The 20579-nt window shown below is 43.5% G+C and overlaps 1 protein-coding gene across 1 annotated transcript in view; it reads right to left on the bottom strand.

The window, feature by feature from the left end:
* MYO3B (myosin IIIB) overlaps positions 1 to 7550 on the bottom strand; it is a gene marked incomplete at its 3' end in the record, with an annotated part of 379148 nt that extends 371598 nt beyond the window's left edge. The window contains exons 1-2 of the mRNA XM_080668808.1: positions 7368 to 7550; positions 6553 to 6684 (exon numbers count right to left, since the gene is read on the bottom strand). Of these exons, the coding sequence (XP_080524934.1) occupies positions 6553 to 6684; positions 7368 to 7514 (279 nt within the window). The 5' untranslated portion in view covers positions 7515 to 7550. The remainder of the gene's footprint in view (positions 1 to 6552; positions 6685 to 7367) is intronic.
* Between the last annotated feature and the right edge of the window lie 13029 nt (positions 7551 to 20579).

Here is a 20579-nt window from a genome sequence, read left to right on the forward strand (position 1 = left end):
ACCAATCATATGTAGAAAGTGAAGAAGAGACAGTCTAGGGATCATGTGAAAATAAGGGAAATATTAATACAGTTCTTGATCCTCTAAGGCCAAAGCAGTTACAGGAATGCAAGGCACTCTAACACCTTCTTCAGAGCCACTTCTCAGCCTGGCTCCTCTCTCAGGGAGGCAGGTGCTTTCCTGACTCACAAGCACACTATTAAAATCCTACCCAGAGAAAGTTCACATTAAGTACTGGGTGATGATCCAAGCTAATTCAACTCTGGAATTTTCCTTTGAAACCTCATTTCAGGCTCTCTCCTGCCCTAGTTTAAACGTGGCCATTTTTGCCAAAGGAGCCTGTGCAGCGATAGTTTATATAGGTAGCCAACTTATAAACCTTCTTAGCTCTAGAACCTGTGAAGGGATTCAGAACAGCCATTTTGTCAGCGGGATCAAAGCTAAGCTGTGGGTTTAAAAACAACAAAAGGATCTTGACTCAGCCGGTGCCTTTGGTTCACTAAATGTCAGGGTTTAAGAGCTGTCTGACTACCACACAAAAAAAAGCATATAATTAAACTGCTCAGGGAAACTTTAGAGGAAATTGTTCTGCTAAGTTGATAAGCTGCCCAGCAAAGTTTTAAAGGGCAGCCCGTGGGTTGTAGAGAAAGCACTTTGGGTACTTGGATATGAAAAGGAAATCGGGTGCACACTACAATTGTCAGACCAGGGTAAATGTTCAGTGAAGTGGACTGAGCATTTTAAAAGCATGGCAAGAAATTGTATTTAAATGTATCAAATATTGCCACCCACTCTGCCAGCCTTCAGATTCAAATAGAGGTGTGTCTCCATGTCTGCATTCCTCCCTACGCCCTCAGCATTCAGCAAATGCGGCAGCCGGATGCATCTAGAATTTAATGAGCATTTTGCTCTGAACCAAGAAAAATAGAAAATCATTTACGTACCACATCCATTTTCCAAAACATCATTGACTATTCATTCGATCACAGTATGTGCATTTGCTAAGATGGTCATAATTTCAAGCAATAAAATGTTCCTTGCTCAATTAGCCATCAACTTTCCTCCATGTTATTAAAAAAGCCGATGCAACACAATCGCCAGACCTTTATTCTAGTCAAAACTCCAACTTGTAAGTAGATTCTGCACTAGCACGTTGACTTGACCTAGTCAGAGTGCAGAATTAGGAGGAATTTCTTCTCAGTGTCCTTTTGTTCAGTGGACTTTATCTGTCAAGGATGTTAGGCTCCATACAGGGCATAAAGCAAAAGCCAAGGGTCATCAAAATCACCTTAGAACAGTGGTCAGCAAACCACGGCTCGCGAGCCACATGCGGCTCTTTGGCCCCTTGAGTGTGGCTCTTCCACAAAATACCACAGCCTGGGCGAGTCTATTCTGAAGAAGTGGCGTTAGAAGAAGTTTAAGTTTAAAAAATGTGGCTCTCAAAAGAAATTTCAATCGTACTGTTGATATTTGGCTCTGTTGACTAATGAGTTTGCTGACCACTGCCCTAGAAGATGCCTTAGGAAGCACACGCTGGGCGATGTCTACCTCTCAGGAAGGCCAGCACAACTTATATTTTCCCTCCACACTGTTGGGAACAATTGTGTTTGTTTTTGCTGATACCAGGTGAAGCCACTGGTTTGTACCTAAAAGAATGAAAACAATGTCCCTTGCAACCTAGACTTCTAGTCAGAATGAGGAGATGCTCACATCACAAGCGGTAGAGGGGCCCCAGGATGCCCACCTCCCATCTCAGTTTCTCTCCAGGACACCTGCCCACTGAGCAGAATAGTGGGTGGGCAGAATCACTCCACTCCTCAGCTTCTAACTCTCTCTTGCTTTTGCTGAACACATAGAGCACATGTATGTAGGACGCAACTCTGTTCCATTTCAAAGTTCCTCCCTTCTTCTCCACTCCCAAGTGTTCTGTGCCTTCCTCCTGGCCCCCAGCACTCTCATTCTAGAATCCCACCAGAACCTGCCATCTGAATCAGTGCTTTCTAACCATCTCTGGCCAACCCTATGTTCCAGACCTTCAGAGTCCTGCTGTGACCCTGATTTGTTAATGTGATCAACTTGATTCATGCCACAGTATCAACAGATGAAAATACAACACTTGCAGTGATATTCAGGCCTATACTGGACTTTCTAGAGCCTTACATTAAAGCAAATACTGGACAAAGGTGTCCCCCCTCTTCCCCCCTACAATCAGCTTATTTACTGAACTTATACATAGATCTCTGGGAGAAATAAACAGATTAAATATATTTTCTCATCTGGTTTAAAATATAAGAAGGTTTTTGTTTGTTTTTTGGTTTTTGTTTTTGTTTTTTTACATTTCAGCCTCATTTACTAGTACCCTAGCCTCCAAAACTATTTCTTTTAAGTTGAACATATGATTCATGCTGAAATTAATACTATCTACCTGGTGAAGATTTTATGCTGAAAGGAATATTTAGTTAATGTCTTAGTGCACACTAGGTGTGTTTTCCTTAAAGGTCTAAATTCTTATTATATTTAACTTAGATGGACTTATCGATTTTTTAAAATTTAATATTAACTTAGGATAAAAGTTATTCAGAAATTCTCTGAAACATTATTCTGTGTGAGGACCTTCTCTGCCTATCTTTCTGATACAGAAGGTGCCTATCATAAAGGGAGCTTTACTTTCTGCCAATAATTAGCAATGAATTTCAGAAATGACGTTTTCATTTGCTTTTGTTTTCAGAGCTGTGGTGATTTAAGGGGGCTATTAATAACATTTTTCTATCCTTTAGAATTGCTCCGTGGAATAGCTGCTCACTGGTCCTTTCAGCTCATTCAGCAAGGAAACAGCAAAGGCGACATAAATTTAATCTCAATATGCATGATGAGGAGAACAATATTAAACACATCATAATTTTACTGTGTGAGTCTCCTAAAGCACTCCTACCAAAAGCTGCTGAGGGCCCTGGCTCAGTGGGTTGGGCATTATACAGTGCACGGAGGGTTACTGGTTTGACTCCAGGACACATGCCCAGATTTCAGGCTAGATCCCTGGTATGGGGCGTGCAAGAGGCAGCTGGTCAGTGTTTCTCTCTTTCACTGATGTTTCTCTCTCTTCCTCTCCCTTCCTTTCTCTCTCTCTTTCTCTAAAAAAAAAAATAAAAAGAAAAAAAAATACAAGATTGCTGCTGCCAAGGAAGCAAAACGGTCAAGGTACTGTGTGGACATCATGGTCTTCCACTGTGTGTGTGAGAGAGACCAGAAACTGTGATCCCATCCAGAGAGCCCAACTCTGTTTTTTTGGGTTTTGGTGTTTTTTAAAATATATATATATATATTTTATTGATTTCAGAGAGGAAAGGAAAGGGAGAGAGAGATAGAAACACCAATGATGAGAGAGAATTATTAATTGGTTGCCTCCTACATGCCCTACTGGGGATCAAGCCCACAACCTAGGCATGTGTCCTGACTGGGAATCAAATGGTGACCTTCTGAATATACATTGATGCTCAACCACTGAGCCACACTGGCCAAGCCCAACTCTGTGTTCTAGGACCAGAGACAGCAGCATGTGATGGGACCCAAGTTCGGTTCTCCCCCGAGTTCTGCCATTTAGCTCGTTATGTGACTGGAGGCCTGTCACTCCTTCTCTGGGCTCCATTCCCCAACAGAACACAAGGGGGCTGTCCTGAAGAAAGGCCGAGGTTTCTGCCAGGTGTAGGAGCCCAGAAATCCCTGTTTCTATCTGCATATTGTGAGCACTGGACACTCTTAACCACCCAGCAGCCTGGCATAGAGGGCCTGTTCTGGGACAGAAAAGACCTGAGGACACCTGCTTCCCTCTACAACCAACTTTGCAGGGATCAAAACAATCTGCAAGAGGCATAAATGTCAGCGTATTGTATTGCTGAGGTATGCATAATTCAGTGTCTTAGGGCAGCCTCGTTATCTATCCGTGGTCACCCTGAAAAAGCAAAGACAGCCTGCAGGGGAGCATATGCACAAGGCTAAGTGAATAGTTCTGGGCTCCTTCTCATCTCCAGACCGTGCATGGCCCTTTCCAGCTGCCTTGGCCACACCTGGAGGGCCCACCTCCGGTCACTCCTCATCGGGAAGAGCATTTACTGTCCAGGTGGCCACAGGTCTGAGCAGCCCACCTTCCTGCCTGGTCACATCACGGGGGAGGCCTCTTTTCAGGCCCTGGAAAGTTCCTAGAAGTTCCAGTTCTCCATATTTAAATACAGAGCCTTTTTGAGTCAGGGGATAAAAATGAACAGAAACTAAGATTTCTTGGTCACTGTCTCTCCATTATTAAATTACTAGAGGCCCGGTGTATGAAAATTCATGCACTGGAGGAGAGGTCCCTCAGTACAGCCTGCCCCTTCTCACAGTCCGGGAGCCCTCAGGGGCAGGAGGCAACCCGGCGATCAGGGGAAGGCAACGCCCCATCACACCTCTGCTGCTGCCACTGCCAGCAGCGCAAGCCTCGGCCAGCCCTGGTTACCTGAGCCTCAGGCAGCCCTGGGTGGCTGGGCAGCCGCCATCCAAGGCTTGCCTGTGCCTTGGGCCAGCCCTGGGCAGCTGGGAGTCTGAGAGGACTAGGGGACTCTGGAAGCAGGCACATGGAGTGGCTGGGCCCGGCCTTGCCATGCACCTTCTGCCCTGGTGGGGCTGAGGGGAGTGGACACCACCATCTTTGAGGGCATGGCAGTCAATTAGCATATTCCCTCCTTATTGGCTGTGGGTGCTGCCATCTTTGAGGGCGGGGCAGTCAATTAACATATTCCCTTCTTATTGTCTGTGGGTGCTACCATCTTTGAGGGTGGGGCAATCAATTAGCATATTCCCTCCTTATTGGCTGTGGGCACCACCATCTTTGAGGACAGGCAGTCAATTAGCATATTCCATTCTTATTGTCTGTGGGTGCTGCCATCTTTGAGGGCGGGGCAGCAATTAGCATATTCCCTCCTTATTGGCTGTGGGTGCCACCATCTTTGTGATGACGTGAGGGTCAATTAGCATATTCCCTCTTTATTAGATAGGATAATGAGGTTTAAAACATGGAGATCTTACAGAGCTGAAAAAGAATATAATCAGAGACCCTAAAAACACTACTTCCCATGTCCCAAGAAAAGCAGCATTTTAAAAATGAGTGTTATGATAGAGCTTTATTGGCAGGATAAAATCTGTAATGTTTTCAGGGAAGGGAAGGGGAATAATAAAATCTGATACTATGAGAATGTGTTAGATGACAACCAGCCAACTAAACAAAGATGATTTCTGAAAACCAAAATGCCTTACATCTTTATGTTCTGAGGAAGGCAATTGATGTGACAGAAATGTTCAAATTGGTTTTCCTGCAGATTATTCCATTTGAATATAACAAGTGAATTCCCCACACATGGTTGCCATGGAAACGAGTCTATATTTCCCCAGACCCAGGCCCTCCCAGAGCTAGGCAGGAGATGCGAACAAGAGGCGCTAGATAGTGAACTGAGGGCGGGCATCTCCTTTGGTGCTTCTCTCTTACGGCTTCCACATGTGTCCACATGCCCCTAGTTCACCAGGTGACCCTAGGCACAGAGGCACGTGCTGGTTCCAAGGGGCAGGGTCCAGAACAAATCAGGGTGAGCTTTGTGAATAGGAAGTAGTAGACCTATCCTAATATACTAATTTCAAAGATTATCATGATTGGGTCTGCCATTTAGTTCCATTGGATTTATGGGGAATTGACTCTTGCACATTCAGTCCCACTGATGAGGGAGAAATAAGGCGGACACGGTGGATACAGCGGAACTCCTTTCAGATTCCCTGCTGGGAATATTGACTGCTCCCTGCTCCCAGCTCCCAGCTCCCAGCAGCACAAGGAATTGCCCCCAGCTACAGGGAACTGCCGCCCCGCCCCCTCCACCACCACCACACACACACACACACACACACACACACACACACACACACCCCTCAACCCAAGGCCACCCCGCCCCAGCACAGCACAAATCCAGGGCAGCTCTTTGCCCCCCAGAGGATGGGCTGAAGCCTCTGTTGCAACCACACTGCTGTTCAGTGTCTCCTTGCCCAGTCCTGCCTTCCTCTCTCCCTTCCAGGCCCATCTCTTACATGATCTCGCCAATAACCCTGTTACACAACCCTCAGAATCTGTTTTGAGAAAACCTAATCTAAGCTGAGAATTAAACATAAACAGGCTAATCCAAACTTGGTGAGCCAAGTAAACCTTGGGCTAACAATTTTTGAAAATGAGTTCTAATCACATTTTCTACAAAACGTTCCCAATATAGCGAAGAAAATAACCTTTTCCAACTGTAGTCCTGTAGTCACTCAGGAGTAGAAGTGATTATTAAAATTCTGAAGCAGAGAAACATGCACATTGTCAGTACACAACCCACCTATAAGGACTGTGGAGGAGAACGCCACACCTGGTAAGGTACCTGGGACACACAGGAGGGACCGACTTCTCAAATGTGTGTGGTACAGTATTCAGGCAAAAACACATCTGCGTGCCCCGGGAGCTCTGTTCGAGTGGAGAGTTCCCCAACAAGACCCTCTTACCTCCAGGACCAGCCACAGCTGTCCCACACACTCATCCGCTTTGTAAAACATCCCATAGAACTTGACAACGTTGGGATGATTAGGAAGAAACTGCAAAATGTTATATTCTGCTTCGATCTCTTCATCCATATCCTACAGAGGGTTTAAAAAATGCACGCTGGATTCAGCCTAATGTGTAAGGTATGACGTCACAATAAAGTGATCAGCGAAGGAAGCACTCTGCATTTTTAATATCATCATTACCACATCTTGAATACATGAAACTATTATATCAATAAAATGTCTTTATTATATCTTTTTTTCGTTAGCAGTATTATTATAGATTTTTTTTTAATTTAAAAATGTCCAAATTTTCAAAGCCGTTAAGGAGAGGTCGCTTGAAGGGACCCGACAGAGGCTAGGACACCTATAACGTCACTGTGCAAAACGACGTCCTCATTGTAGCCTCTATGCGCAGGGCTCTGAAATAAGAGGCCACGCTAAGGTGATTAGGTACCACAGGTGTGGGTCACTTTGTAACTTACAGAGAACACAGCCTCTGTATAAGCCCAGGGAGAGAAATGCATCACTCTTTTCAAGAGAAGAGCCCAGAGGGCCGAAATCAAAGCAATAGTAAACTGGACAAGAAACAGAAAGTCAAGGAAAGTTTAAACTCCCAAAGGAGTCCTGTCACTCTGATGAGCTGACAAACCGTGACTCATTTTGAGATTTCATGCCAGCTCTCGTGAAAAGTATCCCTGCAACTAGGAAAGAAGTGGGAAACTCAATGTGCGTGAAATACTATATTGTGGTAACGATGGACCTCCGTTACTTACACTGATTGGATCCAGAATTTTTACCGCAGCCAGGCTCCCATCTCTCTTGTTGGTTACCTTGTAGACCTTGCCATAGGTGCCTTTACCGATGGTCTCTATAATTTCCCAGGTATCCGTGGGATCTGGAAGCGATTCAAATCCAAGCATGGTGAGGTTGTAATGAAACAACCCATAAAGATGTTTCCTGGTGAAGAGAAACGGTTGTTACAGGCAACAGAGCACAGCACTGAGGGCAGTGGGCTTTCAAAACAAGAATATTTTTACTTCGGAACCAGCAACCTATGGTACTTTTTCTTTTCATTTTCCCTTTCTATTTTAAGAAAAATTTTAAAGGGATTTGAAGCCTCTTTAAGAAATGAAGATATAAGTTAGAGGGTTGGCAACATGACTCTAAAACACCTTTAAAAACACAACTTTAAAAAAGAGGGATTATGTAAACACTGCAGGAGGGAGAAAACAGGCTAAAGAGGATGTCTGCGCATGGCTGGACAGTTGTCATTCTGGGCTGCTGCCAGGGGAAGCGTCAGCAAGCCAAAGGTGTCAGATCTTCATGCCTCTTTGATGATCACTGGAAACCAATCTCCAACCTCCGTGTGCAAAGTCTGGGCTGCCAGGAAGGATTTGATGCCTGTACCAGGTATCAGTCAATGCACAGCAACCACTGCCAGCCCGGTCTTGAGTCCTACAAGGATTGGCCGAGCTCAGACCCTGTCAATACACCAACAGCCTCGTGTGGGAATCACACTGAGTGGTTAACCAGGAACCACGAACTTGCTTTGCCTATTTAATAAGGACACAGCCCTGTGCAGTTTAAGTACAGTTGACCCTTGAATAATGTGGGGGTTAGAGGCCTCACCCCAACGCCCACCTGTGGAGTGCAAAAATCCATGAAAATCATTTAACTCTATAGTAGGTCCTTCACATCTTTGATTCAACCAACCTCAGCTGGGAATGCAAAAATATGATGTCAATCTGCGGGCAGTTGGTTGGATCCATAGATGCAAAACCCACAGATACAAGGCTGACTGCATTTATTGAAAAAAAAAAATCCAAGTATAAGTGGACCCGTGCAGTTCAAGCCTGTCTCATGCAAGAGTCAGCTGTACTTTAAGCAGCAGCAGCACGCTTAGCAAGCAAAGTCACCAAAGATTGATCCCATGGAAAAGCCCCCTCAAGTTCGGTCGCTCCCGGACTGGATGAGGGGTCCCAACCCCATTCTGCTCAGCCCCAGGGGAGAGGCTGTCAGGCTCCAGCAGCAAGAGTCATGGCCTCCAAGACCCACACAATTTGCACTTCTAATTATTTTCCAGGCTGCATTCTCCCAAGGCGCAGCCTTATGCCCTGACACAAGAACCCCCTTTTTATCTTTATCCTTTCTGATGGGAGCATTTCAAAGATATAGAAAACCATTACCAAAAGAAAACAAAATACTATCATCCCAAAGGCTGAGGGGCTGACGCTGGAAGGGAGCCCGTCTTCCCAGAGCTCATTTGGCAGGCACACCACGCGCGCGCGGAGAGGGCCTGCAACCAGCACCTCAAGAGCCCAGGCAAGGCTCCCCCTGGGCTGAGGCACAGAACCCAAAGGGCCGGCTGGTCAAACAGCTCCTGCCTTCCCTCTGCTGGTTTCCAGATTCTAGTGAACGCCAGCCTTTCCTCCTGGCCCGGGTTTCGCAAAGTCAGTCTTTCTCACCACAGGCGTCCCAATTGTTGCCATGTCTGTACTTCACCTGTGCTCTTAGTTACTAAAAACATTTAAAATAATTGCTTTTTCATATGAATAAATATCTTTAGAGGCACTTTTGGTCACTACCCTAAATGCAAAACCAGTATCATCTGCTGTATTTCAAAATTAACTGCAAAAAGATGATTACACTAAAAGAAACAGTTATTCCAATCCTGCCAGACACTGCTGTCCCTGCCCTCCCTTGCCAAAAAGGAAGATCATCGGGTGATGGGAGGAATTAATACTGGCACCAGCTTCTCCCTTCATGTCATCGGAAGGCCTGAAAAAGAATTAGCAAGAAAATAGCTTTGTCACTAAGCAGTTCAGTGTTCTTTATTGTGAGATCCCCCAAATCTCACAACGCCTTGAGAACTGCTCCAAACTTGGCTTCTATAGTAACAAAATACAGGACCAGCCAGGGGTGCTGGTCAAGGTCAGACCAGCTGGTGTGGGGAAGGGAGGGTCCTGAGATATGCTTCCTAGAGAGAAGAATCTGGCCCATCAGCCTAAACGGAATTGCTGTACTCTAACAGTGTGGTCCCTGTTTCTCCACCAGCAGATCACCTGCATCTGGGTGCAGGGCAGGGACACAGCAATCAAGTCAAACTGACTCAAGTCAAATTGCCGGAGGGATCCTGGCCCTGCCCTGAGACTTGGGCCAGCTACTCATCGCTCTGTGCCTCAGTTTCTTCATCTGCATCATGAGGCTGCTCTTCCTGGTATTGCAACCCACTTAATAGGGTTGCATTAAGGATCAGGAGATGTTGATACACTGAAGTGAGTGCAGTGAGCGCTCAGCAGTGTCATCTGTCATCACAAGAGCGCAGCCGCAGGTTTTGCTTCAGAACAGGCAGAGCTTAGCAGTTTCCGGTGCTATTTCACTTTCAGCTACCGACTAAACGAGGACCAGATTAGTTTTGCTCCAATCAGTTAATAGTTTCCGATGAATGGCTGAGATTTGGTGTATGCAAATGAAATTAAATGATAGAATATGGCAGCAGGAGAGGATCCTGGAGGCTACTGAATCAAGTGGGTTTCTAGTGATTTCTGACCTCTAACCCTTTCGTTAAATTAAATCTTACTTAGGATGCTGACGTATAAGTTGAGAGAAGCAGGGCAGCTCTGACTGAAAGAACCAAGTGCCCACCCTGTGTTCCCAGTGGGAGGACAGATAGCGTAACCTTACAATCATCCTGGTTTGCCTGGAGCTGCCTTGGTTTTGGCAATGAAAGTGCCATAGCCTGGTAACCTCTCAGGACTGGGTGACCTGAGACAGTTGTCACCGAGGATCTGGTGCCTCCTCAGAGAAATGTTAGAAAACCACTGTTTACATACCCACACCTTACCCACCTTGCCCTCTGTTATGGGCTAAATTATACCTTCCCCCAAATTCATATCTTGAAGTTCTAACCTCCAGTGCCTTAGAATGTGATCATATTTGTAGGTAGGGCCTTTAAAGAGGTAATACAGAGGTAAAATGAGGTCACATGGGGGCCCCTAATTATAATATGAGTGGTGTCATAAGAAGAGATTAGGGCACAGACACGCACAAAGGGAAGACCATGTGAAGACACAGAGGAAAAATGGCCACCTACAAGCCAAGGACGGCGACATCAGAAGGAATCCACCCTGCCAACACCATGATCTCAGACTTCCAGTGTCCAGAACTGAGGAAAAAATGTCTGTTCTGTTGTTTAAGGCACCCAATCTGTGGTACTTTGTTATGGCACCCCTAGCAAACTAGTACACTCCCTTTTTACAGATGAAGCAAGGCCCAGATTGATAGGTGACATGACGGTTAAGAGCAGTAAGAAATGAGAATCCGGCCCTCCCAAAGGAGGCCAATCCATGACCTTCATTCCACAGAATAGAACGGAGATAATCCGCTAGTTAACAGTGGTTATCTCTGACCAACTGTACCAAATACTGCAAAGTTCTGTGTGGGAATACCCCAATCAGATGGAGGCTAAGTGCCCTACAGACCTAATAGATGGAAATATCCGCCCCGCCCCCAAACAAGAACTCTCCAGAGGGATTCATCTGCAGTTGGTGCCGATGATGGTGAGTGGGAGGCAGGTCAGCCAGGTTCCACTGCCATGCCCATCACCTCCACCTGAGGCCCACAGACAAGGTTAAAGGTGCAACAGGTGTCCATTAACAGGGTTGACAGTCTTCCCTCTTTAAAATCAATACCCACCTCTATCAACGCTCTGACAATTGACTAGATCAGTGGTCGGCAAACTCATTAGTCAACAGAGCCAAATATCAACAGTACAAAGATTGAAATTTCTTTTGAGAGCCGAAAACCGACTTCTGAGCATGGGCCACAAAGTTTCAATCGCACTGTACGTGCGCGCCCACACGTGGTATTTTGTGGAAGAGCCACACTCAAGGGGCCAAAGAGCTGCATGTGGCTCACGAGCCGCAGTTTGCCGACTAAGATAGTCAGCTCAAACTCTGACTGCTTATACAGCCCTGGGAAGGTGATGATAATCTGCCGGGGAGGCAGCTGGGGCAGCCCTTCCGACAGCTAAACAGCTGCTCCTGGCCAGAATGTCAACCTTGAGGGTTGGCCGCCCTTCTGCCTATGCCTGTGTTTGGGGCGTGACTGAGCTGGAGCCTCGTGGAAATAGCCAGGGCTAACCAAAAAAGAGCCAGGAGCAATCTGAAATGAAAGGGATAAACTTGGGACCTCAGGACTCTGCAGAACCCTCAAAGGCCACAAGGAAGTACCTGGGCTTCCTGCAGTCCCCCCCAAATGGGGCCCCATTATTTATTTGAACATGAAATGAAAGGGTGACCTCGGGAGTGAGAAAACTCAGGTTACATAGGCTACTCTCTCGAAGAGACAAATAGAACTAAGTCTGTCTCGGCAGAGGTGAGCTATGGCATTGGTCCATGTGGGGAAGGCTCGTGCAGTTTACCAACCAATTAGAAATCCTATTGGCCTGGACTTGCCTATGTGTGCAGTGGCTCTAAAGTGAAGACTTGCCGAAACCGGTTTGGCTCAGTGGATAGAGCGTCAGCCTGCGGACTGAAGGGTCCTGGGTTCGATTCCGGTCAAGGGCACGTACATTGGTTGCGGGCACATCCCTAGCGGGAGGTGTGCAGGAGGCAGCTGATCGATGTTTCTCTCTCATCGATGTTTCTAGCTCTCTATCCCTCTCCCTTCCTCTCTGTAAAAATATCAATAAAATATATTTAAAAAAATAAATAAAAAAAAAAATAATAAAGTGAAGACTTGGCGAACACTGTTTTTTCATGTATAGTATTATGTAACTCAATGCCACAAATGATTTCTCATCAAAGTTGCTACTCTCTGAGGGCAAGATTCTGCTGTCCCCCATATTCCTGTGGCATCCAAACCCTTCCACTACCAGGAACACCAATTAGCAAAGCAAAAAGGACATCCCATAGGAAAGAATCCCCATTCAGTAAAGTGTTACAAAGGTATTAAAAGAATATTTTCCTATCTTTATCCACACATCATTATTAACCAAATATCTAGGAAATGCCAAAACTATTCATTACTTAAGCTGATAGAGTAATAGATAGATGATAGATAGATATTTAGTAAGAGATTTTATCCTTGTAGTAACACAGTCCCTTAGAAGTTGGAACAATTGTCTTTTTCTTGTCTGTTTTGTTTTTAGAAGACAAATTCTTAGAAGGCAGGAGCCAGGTCTCCTTACGGTGGTGAGAAAGCAGGCTCGCCATGTTTGTTCTGTTGATGAGTACAAGTGGACTGGGCATGACCCCTGCTTGCAGTTAGCGGCAGGGCAGGCCATGCCCCACCAGAACACTCAGCTCCAGCTCCCTCCCACCAGAGGGGAGGGCACTCGCCTGGGTTACGCAGCTCATTACAGTGCGTTTCACATATGGCTGTAAACTAATACCCAGCTTCTGCTTTATCTTATCAGGATTGAATGTCTAATGACTTCCTTAGGAGTTTTGGTTTCAATTATCAGCAGAGGACATACTTTTCAAAAATAAACCATGAACTATGTTAAGATTTGGTTTTGTCACACATTATTCCACAGATTTCTAGCATTATAGAAAGTCAGGCATTATGCTCCCCGATGGAAGAATACCCCACTGCCTAAGAAATAGTGCTGCCAAAAAAGAAAAAATTAAACCTGAGTCTGATTAGCTTCTAGATTATCAATGTATGGAAATAAAAAAGGACAGGGCAACGAGTTAGACAATACCACGTGTCTACAATAAGCGAAATCCAGACTCCAAGTCTCTCAAAGAAACTCTCCAAGACAACCCAATTTCTCCAAAAAATAAATCACAAATAAAAATAAATAGATTGAAAAGGGTAATCTCAGGATTCAAAGAGGCTTAGAATACATATCAAATGTGAAATAAAGTGTGGAGTCACAAAAACAAGCTAAAAATGATAACATTTATGAAATAATTAGGTCAAATAACTGGCTAGTTATTTGATGATATTAAGAAAGCATTGTTAATTGTGTTTTAGTTGTGATAATTGTATTTGTGATTATGTTTTTTAAAAGGTCCTTATCGTTTAACAACACATACTGAAATATGTACAGGTGCAATAATATGTCTGGGGATATATAAGAAAACAGGAAGAGCCATATTATGAAACAAGGTTGGCCATGGGGAATAATTATTAAAGCTGAGAATATGGGAGTTCATTATTATATTCTGTTTACTTGTGTGTGTTTTTCAATTTTCATAATAAAAAGGTTTTATAAAATTCTGCATAACTAATGTATGTCAGTATACATTCCGTTATTCATACACATGATCAACCCCACTTCCCTGAAGCATTTCATCACCACCACCCTGGATAATACTCTGAAAAGTCTCAAAGTGCCCGGCCAGTGTGACTGAGTGGTTGAGTGTCAACCTATGAACTACAAAATCAGGGTTCGATTCCTGGTCAGAGCACATGCCCAGATTTTGGGCTGGATCCCCAGTGTGGGGCATGCAAGAGGCAACCAGTCGATGATGATTCTCTCGCATCATTGATGCTTCTATCTCTCTCCCCCTTTCTCTCTGAAATCAATAAAAATATTTTTTATAATAAATGAAAAATAAAAAATCTCAAAGTCTTATGTGTGCTAGCACTTTACTTACATAGGAAACAGTAAACCACTAATATAAGACAAACAAAAATATCCAGCCATTTGATTGTCAGAAAGTCACCTTCCCAATCCACCTCCCACAGAGTGAGGCACGGTCAGTCCCACTCTGTGGCCAATGTCCCAGCCCAAACTGCTCTAAATACAGAACTGTAGTTAGGAGAAACTAATGGACCGCTGAATGGCACAGGAAAATCAATAGGCAGAAGAAGGCAAGTGACCTTCTCCTGCCCAACCAACTCCTGCTCTTTCTTCCTGAAGAGGGAAAGAGAAAGGACATCAATATACAGGTGCCAAAATGAACAAAAAGATTATCACCACGAAAATCTGTAATCTTTTTCATCTTGTCCCTGAAAGAGAAACTGCCCAATGACATGGAAGCTGAGTCTGCCCAAGGTGAAGCACAGTCACATAAGGAAGAGAGAAAAGCTTGCACATTAACTAGCTGGGTGGGCACCTCCCCTGCCCCACCCAGGCAGCCATTGAAAGGTCTAGAAGGAAAATGGAGAATAGTCCAAGTTGAGCCTTGACTTCAGCAATAAAAGGAATCCATGGGACAAATTTCACATGTTGTCCTTAAAACAGATGTGTGTAGTGAAGAAGACTGACAGACATTTCCTGGTAAAGTTACTGAATATCAAGGCAGAGAGAGAATTTCTCAGATACATAGAACACACACATACCCCAAAACAAAATAAAAAGCAAATGAAATACTCAAGCTTCTCTCCACAGAAATACTCAGTAGTCAACACAAGAAACTATGTAATCTATGGTATAAAGTTCGGGGGGAGAAAAAGTGTGAACAAAAACTTCTCTACAATCAATCTTTTTAAGTATTAACATTTTTCCAAAAATAAACTAGGAAAAAATATTTACATCAAGAGCTATTTTTTATCAAGTATATATATAATAGGTTAAGAAAAAAACACAGCCTAATAGAAAATAAATTCAAATGTGTAATATACATGGAAAAGATGCTAAATCTTTCACATAAATTTTAAAGTACAAATCAAAATACTGAGATGCCATTTATCTCCTATCAAACTGACATGATTTTTTTAAGTTTATAATACCCAGTATTGAGAAGAATCTGGAGACATTAGCACTTAAGACAATATGATGCCAAAACCGGTTTGGCTCAGTGGATAGAGCGTCAGCCTGCGGACTGAAAGGTCCCAGGTTTGATTCCGGTCAAGGGCATGTACCTTGGTTGTGGGCACATCCCCAGTAGGAGGTGTGCAAGAGGCAGCTGATCGATGTTTCTCTCTCATCGATGTTTCTGACTATCTATCCCTCTTCCTTCCTCTCTGTAAAAAATCAATAAAATATCTTTAAAAAAAAAAAGACAATATGAGAGTATAAATTGTCCCAACATTTTTTAAGATAGTAGTCACAATCTCTCAAATACCACTATTCTACCAGTAGGTATTTATTCTATGTGTGTAACCAAAAAAAGCACACTTAGATTCATCATATTAACAGATTAAAAAGGAAAAACCACTTAATCATCTTAATAGATGCAGAGAAAACACTTGATAAAATCCAACATCCATTCAGGATTTTTTTTTAAATGCTCAGCAAACTAGGAATAAAATGGTACTTCTTCAACCTAAGAAAAACCTAAAGTTAACATCACACTTAACTGTGAAAAAATTAATGCTTTCACCTTAAGACCAGGAACAAGGCAAAATGTCTGCTCTCACCACTTCTATTCAACAGTGTGGTGGAGCCAGTGCAATAAGGCAAGAAAAAGAATTTAAAAGTATCCAGATTGGAAATTGAAGAGAAGTAAATAAAATAGACTTTATTTGAAGATAATATGGTTATCTATATTTAAAAATCTGATGAAATTTACAAAAATAAGCTAGTAGGATTAATAAGCAAGTTTATAACAATTACAGGATACCAGGTCAAAATTTTAAAATCAGTCATATTTCTATATACTAGAAAGAAAAATCTTCTCATTAAATAGTGCTAAAACAAGTGTATAGCCACATATAGGAAAAAAAAAAGAATGTTTATCCTCTCCAAAATTAAAAAAAAAGTTACAGTCCTTTCTTAAAAAATTAGTGAGAATAAAAAAGAATCTCTACCCTTTCCTCATTCTATATATAAAAATTAGCTTGAAATCGATCATACAACAAATGTAAGAGTTATAACTCTATTAAACTCCCAGCAGATAGATATATAAGCATGTTCATTGTAGCATTGTTTCTAACAGAAAATTACATATAACTGAAGGGTTTATCATTACTGAGAAATGATCTAATAAATCATAATAATTACATAAAATGAAACACTAGCCATATGTAAACATTTAAATAAAAGAAGGTAAGTTTTGTGTCAACTAAGATAGAAAAAAATGCAAAAATATACAATAGACAGTTTTTAAAAAATATTGAGCAGTGTGCAAAGATTATATTTTGTGAAAGTGAAAAGAACATTTACATTTATAGCCATTTTATTTACATGTGTATGTGCATGTATCTCTCTATATATGTGTTTACCTTACTAAATATTTTCCAAAAGGCTACAAAAAACTCTTAAACTTTAGGGAAATGTAGCAGGAGTCAGAGCGGTTGGAAAAGGGAGAAATTAATATAATTTTTTAAAATTTCATGCCTTTCTATACTAGTCATTTATTTGCTGGTGCATGTATTATTTTATTTTAAAAGATAAATAATTTTTTAAAAAATCAAGTAAGAGAGCTTTACAGAGCATTTTTCCTGGCCCAGAGGCATGTTGAAGTCACGGGAGAGCAGGAAGCAGGTGCACAGTAGAAGCCCATCTGGAGAAGAAGAGGAAAACAGAGAAGAAAGAAACCAAAGAGCCTACTTGAGAGAGGACTGGCGAGTGGGTTCACTATGAACTCCACATCCAAGCCGCCTGAGGCCTGCTCAGCCCTGTTGTATAGCCCTGTTCCTACTGCATTCTTCCAAGAAGCCCTCCCTCCCACCCTCTCACAAGCTGGTCCTGTTCCTAACAACCCCACAGGAGCCCAGCTGGACGCCTGCTGAGTGCCCCACATTACTCCATAGTGGAGGTGCAGCTTACCTTGCTGAACACAAAGCGATCTGAGGCATGCACCCTGTAAACCCCTGCAGTCGGTCAAGCCTAGCAAGTATGATTTAAATAGAAACTTGTCCAGCAACATTTGATACTTGTGAGAAAATTCATGATGAAGATTTCCATGTGTGAGTATGTTATTCAGAATATTTTGTCTAACTTTTATAATATGTGGTGGGCGGAAGGTCTGTTGGGGTGAGGGAACAGGGAGGGGCACTACAGGATCCCCCGGAGCGGGGAGGCAAGGCAGACAGGAAGCGGCCACAATCCTAACCCGAAGGTCTCCTTCCCATACACCAGTGGTCGGCAAACTCATTAGTCAACAGAGCCAAATATCAACAGTACAACGATTGAAATTTCTTTTGAGAGCCACATTTTTTAAACTTAAACTTCTTCTAACGCCACTTCTTCAAAATAGACTCGCCCAGGCCGTGGTATTTTGTGGAAGAGCCACACTCAAGGGGCCAAAGAGCCGCATGTGGCTCACGAGCCGCAGTTTGCCGACCACTGCCCTACACCCACTGCATGAGGGAAAGGGGCCCAGGGCTCTGCTGCTGCCCGAGGGGCAGACGGTGCCAGGCTCATTTTAGAGCTTGAATAAAAACAAGGATTTCGTCTCGTGGATGGTGGAAAATGCACTGATCTCGTGGGGCAGGCTTGTATTCCTGCGACCCTGGCAACTGTCTAAAGTCTCTTCACCTCTTTGTGCCTCCGTTTCCTCGTCTGAAAAATAGATATGGTTGAATTAGTCACTGTTTCTCAAAGTTTGCTCCAGGCACCCTCACTGCACCTGTTCAGGCACAGAGCTGCTGACACTGAATCGCCAGGTCAGAGACTGGGAACTGGCATTCGACAGAGCTCCCCAGGCGACTCCAAAGATCTCTAGATTTTATCTCTAAGTTCCCTTCTCTCACATTCTATGAATTTTAAATTTGAAACTTATACAAATATGGGAGGAAAAATGGTGTCATAAATGATTGTATCTAATATTCAGCTTGCCACGTTATCAAATGACAAATCAGTCACGATGTTGTAGTTGCTAAGGAACAATATGCACCCCCAGCTATGACAAATGATTAACTAAATGATCAGATTTTACATTTCCTCACCAAAGCAAGGGGAAATTTATCATAACTTGAGCTGCTCTGAACCTCTCTGAGTGAAATACATTAAAAATAGCTGCAAATTACTGATGACTAATGCCCTTCAATTTGGCCGCAAGCTGAGAAGTTCTGTGCAGAAATAAAGCAGTTTATAATCCCACAGGTCCATTCTATTATAAACTGCAGGTGGCAAATTAAGTGGCTGTGGTGTGTGTGTGTGTGTGTGTGTGTGTGTGTGTGTGTGTGTGTGTGTGTAAAATAATGCTCATGGGGGATGTTTCTGCACTCCTTTAATGGGAATTTAACAGCCCAGGCAAAAGGTAGATGCTATGGTGAGGACCCAGGAGTCTGGGTGGTGCCCAACAAGGGCCTGAGGCTAGAGTGGTCATCACCTCCCTCGACTGCCCACCAGCAAAGGCAACTGCGTCTGTCCTCTGCAGAAAAGCAATCTAAAGCAAGCACAGAAGAAAGCTGGAAGGAAAAGAACTGCAACTCATATCGATGACCTATTTTCTGAATCCAGCTCATCTGAGATTGGATTCTCATTCCCCCAAAAACAGCAGAAATCTTCTGGCCCAGGAAATGGTGTCTTTGAGGAGTGCGTGGACCAGAACGCATGACACAGCATCACCAGAGGACTTTCTTCTGCCCCAGGTTCCATGTGGTATGAGCCTCAGATAGTTGTTGTGGGAGGGGCTGATCAATCTACCAAATCCTTGGTGGCTTTGCTTCACTGTTAGCCAAGATTAACGTGATGGTAATTGGTAGTGAACCTGATCTGTTTAGTGTCTCCTGCCAGCACAAGCAGCAGAATGAACTCCATCGTCCCAGGCCCCATGTGCACGTTGTGAAATATTTCTGATTTTATATTCCCTTTACTTTAGGCTGCACTGCTCCTTCATTCCAGACATTGCACAATCAAACTAATCACCTCTTTCTGAGTCAAGGGCTCAGTCAAGGCCAGTAGGCAGTTTCACTTTTCTGAGCTGCAGATGCACCCAGGGACACGCCATGAGTTTCTAATCTGAATTCCTGAGGACAGAAAAGCGACTGTTCAACAGCATCACCAGCATGCCCTGGGCTGTGTGCACAGCACTGTGCTAAGAGGACAGAGAGGAGTGAGGAACAGGAAGCTTCCTTTATAGCCAAAGATGGCACCCAGTCCCATGTGAAATTAGCTGAAGACTGCAGAGTAGCAGGTAGCAAGAGCCAAATAACCTTGAATTAGCTGCATGAGTAAATTCTGAGCAGGAGTCTATTCAGCCCAGGACCAGGACTCCAGTGAGAATGCTTCCTGGAGCAGGTATGGTTTTGAAGGAAAAAGTAGAAAGAATTAGTGTAGACGAGGCAGAAAGGAAATTCAGAGCCAAGAAAAAGCACTCAGAGGATACAGATTAAGAGTGTGGTTTAGCCTGGCCGGTGTGGCTCAGAGGTTGAGCACTGACCTAGGAACCAGGAGGTCACGGTTCCATTCCCGGTCAGGTTAAATGCCTGGGTTGCAGGCTCAATCCCCAGTAGGGGGGCGTGCAGGAAGCAGCCGATTAATGATTCTCTCTCATCATTGATGTTTCTATCTCTCTCCTTCTCCCTTCTCTGAAATCAATTAAAAAATATTTTTAAAATAAAATAAATTTTTTTTAAAGAGTGTGGTTTAGAAAATAAAGATATTGCCTCTGCTGGTGAACACAGACTTTTGTGTTTCCATTTACTGCCATAAAAAAGACTAGGAATAATGTGTTCTATGTTCTTGTGTCCCCCACAGTATTTGCACATAATAGATACTCAACATGATAGCTAGTAGAATCATAGCATCTTATAGTTGGACTGAACTTATTGACTATCCCATCTATTTGCTGAATGAGTAAATTAGTGAATGAATGAACAGTATATGACAAAGACCTGATCCCAGTAGAAGGACCATAGACATCAAGAGATGAAGAAGAATCAGTACACAAGAGGAATCAGTTGATAGCAGAGGTTTCCGGAGAGCTGGAGGGGTAAAATTTGGTGATAGGGAGCCATGCCAGATTCTTAAACAGTGCAGTGAAGTTGGGAATTTTCTTTGGGAAAGCTTGCCCTGGCAGCTTTTCACAGGAAAAGGCAGAACAAGAAGGCTAGCAGGATATAGTCTTGAAGGTCATTGACAGCCTGCTCAGGCCCCAGCAAAGGAGGACTGCCTAAAACATCTTTACCAGGGATTTGTC

This window comes from Plecotus auritus (genome assembly GCF_963455305.1).
Source record: "Plecotus auritus genome assembly, chromosome: 5".
Classification (NCBI taxonomy): domain Eukaryota; kingdom Metazoa; phylum Chordata; class Mammalia; order Chiroptera; family Vespertilionidae; genus Plecotus; species Plecotus auritus.